This window comes from Cicer arietinum, chromosome 3 (genome assembly GCF_000331145.2).
Source record: "Cicer arietinum cultivar CDC Frontier isolate Library 1 chromosome 3, Cicar.CDCFrontier_v2.0, whole genome shotgun sequence".
Taxonomy (NCBI): Eukaryota; Viridiplantae; Streptophyta; class Magnoliopsida; order Fabales; family Fabaceae; genus Cicer; species Cicer arietinum.
Genome location: NC_021162.2, coordinates 18,913,058 through 18,924,405, shown reverse-complemented (window position 1 = coordinate 18,924,405; position 11,348 = coordinate 18,913,058). Strand labels below are relative to the sequence as shown.

At 30.2% G+C, this 11,348-nt stretch overlaps 1 protein-coding gene across 1 annotated transcript in view; it reads left to right on the top strand.

The window, feature by feature from the left end:
- Positions 1–11,178: 11,178 nt before the first annotated feature.
- Positions 11,179–11,348, top strand: part of LOC101510219 (psbP-like protein 1, chloroplastic) — a 3,620-nt gene continuing 3,450 nt past the window's right edge. Inside the window, exon 1 of the mRNA XM_073365993.1 lies at positions 11,179–11,348. This exon is cut by the window's right edge and continues 2 nt beyond it. Within this exon, the coding sequence (XP_073222094.1) occupies positions 11,293–11,348 (56 nt within the window). The 5' untranslated portion in view covers positions 11,179–11,292.

The following is an 11,348-nucleotide window of genomic DNA, read 5'->3' as shown; positions in this document are numbered from 1 at the left end:
TATTGTTGTGTTGCTTATGAACCCATGTTTATGCTTTGTTGAACAAATCTTTAAATTATTATCTAATTATCATGATGTCATTTGTATGATTAGAATCATGTTATTTCAACACTTTGGCATACATTTAGGGGGAGTAATGATTTTTAGTTTTAAAAATTATTACACATATAATTGAGGGGGAGCATAAACATTTTATCTTTGTCTTATTTAAAATCATAATCTAAAGAATTTTGTCATCATCAAAAAGGGGGAGATTGTTGAGACAAAATCTCTCAAATGATTTTAATGATAACAAAATTACTTAAGAGATTATGATTGTGGTTAATGACTAACATGTGCTCTTGAGTGTATTCATTTAAGTTAATAGGTCATTAATCATTAAGGCAAAAAGAAGGAAAAAGTAATTCTGGCCTGAGGATGGAAAACCCTCGTGAGGATGGAAAACCCTCGTGAGGATGGAAAACCCTCGTGAGGATGGAAAACCCTCGTGAGGATGGAAAACCATCGCGAGGATGGAAATTGCTGCATGCGCGAGGATGGAAATTGCTGCATGCGCGAGGATGGAAATTGCTGCATGCGCGAGGATGGAAATTGCTGCATGCGCGAGGATGGAAATTGCTGCATGCGCGAGGATGGAAATTGCTGCATGCGCGAGGATGGAAATTGCTGCATGCGCGAGGATGGAAATTGCTGCATGCGCGAGGATGGAAATTGCTGCATGCGCGAGGATGGAAATTGCTGCAATATCTCCAGATCTGGACAATCTGATTTCTCACCAGAATATTGTGTTTATTCAATTGTATATCAATGTCAAAAATGAATAAACAAAGCATTCAAAGCTAGAGTCAAAAGGTCAAAAGAAAAAGGTGAATATGGCTACATCTAGTATGTAAAGGAAAGGCTAGCAAAAGTGAAAGCAACCTATCAAGCATGTGCAAATGTCAAAATCTGATCATTAAATGGGCTTGCACGTTTTTATTCATAAGGAAGTCAAGTTAGCAAAAGGCAACTTGAAACAAGCCAAAAATGGAAGATCACATGTTGCTGCCAGATCTGATCCTCGGACTGAGTATGACAGTCCTATGTCATAAAGTGGCTTTTTCTCTCTTGTCCACTTCACCTCAAAAGTTGAAGCCAACCTAGACCTTAAAGACTTCGAAAAATGCAGCTCAGAAACAGCCTTGCACTCTGATTAAAGTGAAAAAGCAAGGACATGTCAAGATCAAAGCATGTGCTGCGTGAGGATGGTTCTGCCTAAGCCTAACAAGCTGAGTGGCAGTTCTGTAATTTTGATGAAAACCTTGGATCCTTTGAAAATGAGCTCCAACGGTCATCAAGGGCTTGGATCTCTATAAAATGCATACAAGCTCTCCATTGGAAGACACACAACACACTTGCATAAAAAGATCAAGCATCTTAAAGCTTTTCAAGAAGTAAATCACATCCTCTCTTATTACTTTCTTTGATCCTACACTATATCTTTGTATATCTTTTGAGAAAGTATTAAGTATCAATCACTCTCATTCTACTTTGTAATTTCCTAGTGAGTGAAGCTAGGAAATAGTTGGAAATTGATTGTAAGCTTGGTGAAGCTTGATAATACACGGTTGTAATCATCCTCGGGTTGAGGATTGATATGTTTTGAAAGTTAGTGAAATCTCACAAGGGTGTGAGGACTGGACGTAGCCATCATTGGGTGAACCAGTATAAAATTGTGTGTGTGTCCCTCATATTCTGCTCCTACTCTTTTACTCAGCTTAGATCTAACGATTTAAAAATCCCATCCTCGAGCTAGCCATCCTCTGCAAGAGGATAGTTTTTAAAACACTTAAAAATTGTTTCTAACAGCAAAATCTCTATTCAACCCCCCCTTCTAGTGATATTTAGCTACAACAGAAATGAGATTCTATTTGCTAGTAAATAATTAAATGTCATTAATTTTAGTCAACTTTGCTTCTTTTGAATTTCACTTAAAGAGAATTTATTTTATTTTGGAGCATAAATGAATATCGATCTAACAACTGAAATATTAATTTTGCAAATAAATGAATAAATAATATTTTAGTAAATTGCATTACGATCTTTTACAAAAAGAAAAATATATCAAGTTATTTTCTAATGTATCTTCAAATTATTACATGATGAACTACTCATAAGAAAAAAAAATTATAGTTGTTTCTAAAAGAAAATAAATACTTTTTAAGTAATCTTTGGAACAAAAATTTGGGGCGTTACACAATCTATCACATCTGTTGAGATTATTACTTTTATTCAACATTATAATAGTTTGATAGAAGTAATGAATAGGTTAATTCACCGTGAGCAAAAGAAACAATGTATATCAAGAAAAATGTTGCACTTGTATCATTTTAATTATTAATGAACAAGTTTGTTTTGTGTTTTCTCTGCATGTGGGTTTTGTTTTGATACATGATTGAGTGAAGATGCTTGTGTCTATTGTGAAATAAAAGGTTCTCTAATACCCACATGAATGCATAAAACAAGATAGGTAAATCATGCATTACATATAATCTTCATTTTTTAACTTTAATCACATGTTATTTCAGAAGAAAAAAATTAATAAAGTTGTTTCCCTAACAACCTTATCAATACAAGCTTTGGCAAGGAAAGATAGTACAAATGAGAATCCTTCTATGACAAATGAAGAGAACCGAACCACTCATTCTCATCCATCATACTTTACCCCAACTACCAAACAGTTTCATATTGCAACTATGCAATTCCCAATGTATGGTTTCCCACCTAGTATTATTTCCCCCTTAGTCATCAACCATGTGGACAACAACTCAAACTACTCAACTATCAACTCTCAAAGCCTAAACCAACCACAAATCTCATCTCCTAATACAAATAAAATACCATCAGCTCAAATAATAACTTATGCATCTGTTCCTATGGATTATGTGCCATCCAATACATTGTCCCCTCAAAAAATGTTCCATTCACAATCCCAATGTCAAATACTCAAAGTGCACCCCAAGTACTCCATTTTTATGTTAACGGAAATTGGCAACAACCACCATCTGTTTGTGATGATACACAGTCAAAAGAAAAATTCCATGTTTTCGAAGAACGAATAAAAGCAATTAAGGGAAGTAATGTGTATGGTCTCAATATTTTTTATATGTGTTTGGTCCATGATGTGGCGATCCCTTCAAAATTCAAGGTACTTGAGTTTGAAAAATAGAAAAGTGCCACTTGTTCGAAAAATCATCTGACCATATATTGTAGGAAAATGGCTTCTCTTGCACATGACAATAAGCTTCTCATTCATTTTTTTAAGAGATTTTGAGTGGGACATCATTAAGTTAGTATATGCATCTTGATTGAAGTCTAACATTGACAGGACGCAATTGCAAAACTCAACGAAGAAGGACAATAAAAAATTCAAAGAATATTCACAACGATGGAGAGAAGTGACATCACAAGTTGATTCACCCTTATCTGAAAAAGAAATGGTTGGTATACTCTTCAGTCACACTTTTATGATAGGAGTATGTCATCAAAATTTCCTGACATGGTCAATGTAGGAGATGCTAATGATGTAATGGTGAATCCAGGGATCTCCTATTCTCCATCCATTAATTCTTATTGACTTCTAAATTTTCAACCTTTGTTACCCCCAAAGGCCCTACACTCCATATCCATATGTTGTTGAAACCATACAAGCTCAATACCCTCAATATCACTTTTCAAGGTCACCTTACTGTCAACCACTTCTTGCCCGACCTCCACCTGTCATGTTTTCCCAACAAAGCAACTGAAAACCAAAATCCAAGCTTAAATCAATACAAACCACCAATCAATCGAGAAACGAAGCAAACCCATGTTGACCTGATTCCCGTAACATACAACCAATTGTTGCCTCGCCTATTCCAAAATTCAAATGGTAGTCCTAATACCAATAAAATCCTTATAACCACCATTCTCAAAATGGTAATATCCAAATTCCAAGTGTGGGTACCATGCAGGAGTTGTAGGGAATTCTATCGAAGATTGTCAAATCCTAAAATCTAAAGTGTAAGATTTAATTAATGCAAAATGACTTACTTTCAAGGAAGACAATCCCAATGCGGAGGGTAATCGTTTAACGATCCATGAAAGTCTCTTTGTCAATGTTATTGAAGAAGAGGTAGACCAATGTGCAATTAAGAATATAGAAGATATGAAAACCAATATGAAAGTGCTTTTTGTTGAGCTATGCAAGTTAAACCTGATTAAGCGAATTACAATGAGGTTAACATTTGTGGCTTTCAACAAAATGGTTCACGCTCTATAAAGGATTTTGAAGAGTTCAATAAGTTTCTTCAAGAGTTGATAGACAAGAATTTCATATAGATAAGTTGTGCAAAACATGGGGATCATGTGTTGACCATAAAGTCGCACGTCAAAAATAATAGATTTTTCCCAAGATCATTGGTAATCCTCTATATAAAATAGGATCTCAAGCTAACTCCAAACAGGCCAAATCCAATAATTCTTCAAGTACCAACTCATTTTCCTTACAAAAGTACCAAAGCGGTACCATGAAATTATGAAGTCACATCTATTTGGCCAATCATGAAGAAGATCAATCAAGTAATAGCTCTATACCTAAAGAAACTTATGTCACCAATATTTCAGGGATTGGTGGGATGAATCGAAGTGGTCGAGTTTATGTCCCTAAATTACTTATAAAAAGGAGGGATACAGAGAAAAAAGGAGAATAAGCTCTAAATCATGCTTCAAAAGAACAAAAGGCTTGAAAAAAGACAATATCTGAAGCAAAGCTAATGAATTTTTGAAGTTTAGCATGAAAAAGAAATATAAGGTGGTGGATCCGTTAAATCAAACTCGTTCTAAGATGTTTGTTCTTTCCTTATTATTGAGATTTGAAGCACATAGGAAGACACTGTTGAAAATTTTAAATGAGACCTATGTTACTCATGATATCATTGTCGGCCAGTTTGATGGAGTCGTCGGTAACATCACCGCTAGTAGTTGTTTGAGTTTTAGTATAGAATAACTATCAGTTGAGAAGACAGGGAATAATAAAGCACTACACATCTCTGTGAAGTGTCATGGTCTTACTCTTGCACAACTGCTAGTTGACAATTGTTCATCATTGAATGTCATGCTGAAATCAACACTCTTAAAAATATTTGTTGATGGATCCTATATGGAGCCCGGTGCTATGGTGATGAAAGAATTTGATGGATCAAGGAAACAATTTATTGGTGAGATTGACCTGTCGATTCAAATTGGACCACAAGACTTTGAATTAACTTTTCAAGTAATGGATATCAAACCAACATATAATTGCCTTTTAGGGAGACCATGGATCCACGATGTAGGAGTCATCATGCGAAAACAATTGTTATCTTCATTCATCCATTGAATATTGGGGGTGTATAAGATCATAAGGATCGGGGAATCAAAGAAATAAGAATTTGAACAAGACTTTATCTATAATGCATAACACGCAGGAATCATGCATCCTACATTCATACTTTACTTATGCTCAATAACCTTTGTTTTACATTGCACAATGTGTTTTAATGTTTGCACTACAATTATCAAATTTATATCTTCCTTCTTAATTAAAATAATTTAATAGATCCATATCTTTCTTATGGTCTATGAACTCATCTACATTCCTCTTGATCTACACATCGATAACCAATTTGAACACGATTATCTACATTTTTTGTCGATTTACACACCAGTAACCAATCTTGAGGCGATCATTTACATTCTCGTCGAACTAAGTATCGATAACCAATCCGAAAATGATCATCTGTATTTTTGGCGATCTACACACTTGTAACCAATCTAGAGACGCTCATTATCATTCCTATTGATATATTTATAAAAATAAAATAAAATTTATTTTTAATATTGACCTATATAAAACTTAGTTGTCAGAGAAAAAAATCGCTCTAGTTCTATTTCTTCTTCATCTTTAAAGATGAACGATTTATGATCATTTTTATCTAAAATCACTTTTTCTACGTCATTTTCCTATGTCATTTAATCTAAATAAGTGATTTTCACACATACCTCATTTTTCTATGTTTTTTTCAATATTTCTTTGCTTTAGTGTGACGTTTTGTTTCCTCGTCTTGGTATGCTGCTTTTGATTTTTTTTTTTTCTGTTTGGTTAAGATGTTTATTTTGTTTGGATTGATAAATTAACTTTGCCCTGGTGACAGATTCAACCAATGATTTTAGCACCGTCAACGTTGTAGGTCCAGAAGAATGGATACCTCGGTCATTTTAATTGTCAATTTTGTAAGTATTTTGTCATTTTATGCTATTAATATGGATATTGTGAACTTGTTTAGAGATTCATCTTTTTCATTTTTAGAGATTTTTTATTGTTATCGATCGATGTATTCTTTTAATATGAATGAAGAATTATTGTATTTTTTTAGTTAAAAAAAGCTTTTGATAAGAAAAATAATTGGATATTTTGTTACAATCCTCTAGTTGATATGTTGATGATAATAAAACAAACAAATCAGAACAATTATCTCCTAACTGTATTTGCTAAGTGTGCAGATTAAATTAGAAGATGAAGAAGTATACTAATGACTATCTATTTTAAGGTAGCACAAATTATGAGTAAGTTAGAGATAATAATCTAAGTGTTTCTAACACAAAGAATATTATCATCTAATAAACAAGTAATTATGTTCAGTGATAGAACAAATCATAATATAACAATAAGTAGCATTGCAACAAACATATGATAATCTCTAGTCCAAGACAAAGCATTAAAGACAAACGAAATACAAGTCAGTGATTATTCCTATAAAGACAAAGGAAAATAGCACTACAATAATTATATGCCTCTAATCAAAAACTCATCTTGATCATCTGACTCAAAGATCAAAAGAAAAAAGTTACACTAAAGCTTTTGATAAAGTCAATGTTCTTGTGCAAGTTAGATCATCCGATGAACAAAGAAATGAAATCTACTAAACAAGTTTACGTTGACTCTAGAAGATTTATTGAAGTTGTGTATGACTCCAATGAACATGCTCTCTACGTGCCTTTAATGAATCTGAGTACATGTTCACTATGATGACTCTACGGTAACATTCTTAACGGATACATTTCTCAGTATTTAATTAGAAACCGATCAATCCATCAAAAGCAAGTAGAATGAAAAAATCAATGCTAATACGAAGAAATTTTGTAAAAGGCTAGAATACATCAAAAGAAAAGAATGAATGAAAAATCCTCTCAATAGAGAGTTACTAGAATTGATGTAAATCAATTAAAGTGTTTTATATACTTAATTTGATATAGGACTTGAAATATAATTTCCTCTCAATGAGAGTTAGAATCCTAGAAATAAACTATGTCAATTCAGACATAAATTGTAACTAATGTAAATCATCCCAATAGTGACAGCAACTCTTTTGTAACTAATGTAAACATGTTTTATAATCGTAAATTGAATGATTTGATAAAGAACATATATTTTTTATTATACACCGAAGTATTTTTCAATGTCAAAACACAATTCAAACCTACATTTTCCGAAGCCTTCACATTTATAATATTCAAAAAAAAATTATTATAAACAAATGTTTCCACTTATACAATCATAAATAAGTCACAGGAGGGTCAAACATTATCAAGATTAACCTCAAAGAATAACACCCATCCTTAAAATCAAGAGTATCAAGACTAACCTCAAAGAATAACACCCATCCTTAAAATTAAGAGTATCATGATATATTAGATAATGTCATCTTAAATGGTTCACAAACTAAGAGTAGACCATAATAACAGAATTTATAGTTCCAATAAGCTTTATTTAAAATTGAAACAAATATGCACTACAATGATGATACAATTATAGAATTGCTCAGAAGAATTATAATATTTTACAAGTGAACTTGTAGAAAATTAATGAGGCCACATACAATTTAAATCATACTTTCAATTAAGTTGGCATAAATAGTACAAATTAAATTTCATCATTTATTATATATCAACGTATGTCAATTAATTTTGTTATGCTCCAAACATTATTTGTGACAGAGACACACTATTAAAGATGATATAATTAGTGGCGGAGCTTAGTAGGGATAAGGGGGGGCCGCGGCCACCCCAAGCCTTCCTCTCTCTTCCTTTTGCTTACAAGTTACAACCTTTCTCTCTCCCTCCTCTAGAAATCACAACAACTGCGCTGCCGCCTCAGATCGCTTCTCTGCTTCTCTGCCATATCAGGAATCAATCGCTCCTCTATTCGCTACGGGCCTGCGGCCGCCTCTGCCTGACTGCCTACGTGGCCGTTCGCTCCCGCCTCTCTGTTCGCCACAACTTCATCTATCCCCAGATCTGCGTTGCTGCTTTGTTCAAAAGATTCGGATTTTTATTTTATTAGTACTGATTTTTATTAGTTAATTTTGATTTGGAATTCTGTTAGTTCGAATCGTCGCTCCTCTGTTAGTTAGTGCGTTTTGATTTCAATTCTATTAATTTTTAGATCCTCGCTCCTGTGTTAGTTTTGAGTTCTCCATGAGTTTTACCTATCCTAAGAATTTAACTTATATGGCTGTACCCCATATTTGTGTGTAATTCTACTTTTTGCTTATGTTATTCAGTTAGCATGAAATTTAAAGGTTATTTTGTTAGTGTTGAGTTTGAAGCTTTGATTTGGAGTTTGAAATTTTGATTTGGAGTTTCAATTAGACATTAGTGCTAATTTTTGTTTAGAGTTTTTGTGTTGCACATAAGGTGTTTGATTTTATGTCCATATAAAGTGTTTTAGTTTTTTTTGTTGCACATAAGGTGTTTGATTTTATGTCCATATAAAGTGTTAGAGTTTTTTTGCTGAATATAAGGTGTTTGAGTTTTGTTGCATTTTTGTTCGATTATTTTTGTCTATATAAAGTGTTTTAGTTTTGTTGTTGCATATAAGATGTTTTATGTTTTCTAAATTATTTCATACTTCACCTTATATTTATTTCAATTTAATTTTTTGTTATATAATATTATTTATATATTTAATTTATTATATATTATATTTTTATGTCAGCCACCCCAAATTTTTTAATCAAGCTCCGCCACTAGATATAATATTTGACAAAATTGACAATAATAAATTATTGATCTAGATTTAGAGAGTATAATAGTGAAATTAAAGAAAAATATGTCCATTTTAGATTAAAGATATATTAAAAAAAAGTTATACAATAATGTAAAGTTCACTATATTTATGTAATAAAAAAAATCACTATTAGTATCCCGTAATTGTATTTGTGCATAAGACTAGAGAAAAGTGCTTAAATACATATACTTGTCGATCAAGTAGAAAATTTTAAATCTAAATACTCAAATAAAATAAAATAAAAATATTTAATATACTATAAAATATTATAATATTTAAAGTGCGATTAATTTGAAAAATGAGAGACACTACATAACTCATGTTATATCATAGTTAATGTAAATCTAATTATTGGATTGAATAAACTGTTGGACAATAGACTTGACACAAGTTGAAATTCTTGACTCTCATAGGATAATTTTTTGTCATTTAAATAGACTATCTAAAATACCATTTTATTTTTTATTAAAAAACATTTCCACTTCTCTCTCTTCTCTCTACCTCTAAAGTCTAAAGTCTATCTTGAATTGTTTTGTCAAAAAGGATCTTTAGTATTGAATAAATTTGTAGTCCCTACAAAATTTTATTTTTAGTCTAGATTATATTTTTTTAATCCCAACTTTTTTTTATAATATTCTTGTTCTTTTTCTTCTTGACCCTTTTCATTCTTAGAGGGAAGAAAGAACGATATAATAAATTATTTATTTTTATTATAAATATTACTAACTTCCCCCTTTTTAGGTGAAAAACCAAAAAAAATATTATGCAAACAATTTTAGTTCCTACATGAATGTCAACATATATTTTTAAATGATTTTTTTAGACATATTTAGAACATTATAAAAAAATATTTTACAAAAATAAATTTAAAATTCAATTTTTTGATTCATATTTCGTTTATCTCAAGTTAAATAATTCTAAATTTTTATAGAGTAACTTTCTATAATGTTCTAAATAAAATTGTAAAATATCATTTAAAAAATTAAAACATAAAAAAAAATTAAACATATTTCATTTTCGGAGGAATTAAAAATATCTGCATGATAATTTTATAGTAACTAAAAAATTAAAATATTTATTTTTTACGGGACTATAAACAAAATTTTAAAAACTAAAAACTTATTTCACCCTAATACTTATTATTATGCCAAAATGATTTATACATTCTTTATAAATAAATAAAAAAGATTTGTACAATAATCACAAAATCTAAATCAATAAAATTTGACATCATAATCAATAAAATTGAGTTTAAAATATTTTTACAATCATAATACTTTAATAAAATATATTTTGTAATAGTGTAACTAATATGAGAGTTTTTTACAAAATATATTGAAAAACTCAAATTTTGAGAATTATGATTTAAAACAATATTTTATCATATTAATTAACACCAAATATTTGGTACTAAATCAAGACATTTTATATTTATTTAAAGTTACATCCCAACATTTTGGTATAAAGTTATTCTATACCTATAATCAATCTTAATTTGTCAACATCAAATAATTATATAATTTTTCTTTTCAATGTTTTATTTAACGTCAAATAATTGTATAATTATTTGAGTTAAATAAATTTTTTATTTTTATAAAATTTTAATGTTTTGTTTTTAGTTTCTTTAATTTTTTATTTTTATTCCAGTTTTGATGTTTAGTCCTTCTTTTAAGTCAATTTATGTCTATCATTAACATTTTTTAATATTTTCTTTATGCATGTTTAGAAAATTATAAGAATATTTCATATAAAATTTAGAATTTTTAATAAATGATCAATTAAATATGAATTTTTAAACTTTTAAAACTTTAAAATTCATATTTTATTAATTTCTTTTTTAAAAATTATAAATCTTTGCGATGAAGATTCTTATAATGTTTTAAACATACAAAAAAAAAATTATAAAATTTGAATGATAAACATGAATTAATTTAATAATAGTAATTAAAAAAAATTTAAAAATTTATTTAAATAAAAAATCAAATAGAAAAAAATACAAATAAGGTATATGTTATACAAATATTAAGAAGAGGCAAGATTGTGGTTACACTTTTAGCATAATGGATAAGTCAAATTCAGAAGAGTGTCTTACATTACACCACATAGATAGAAAAACAACACAATAACAACACAACTTTCATTTTCTTTGCAACTCCAAGCCAACAATGGCGTCTTTACAGAATTCACCTACACTTCACCAAACCCTCTTTCACAACTCTTT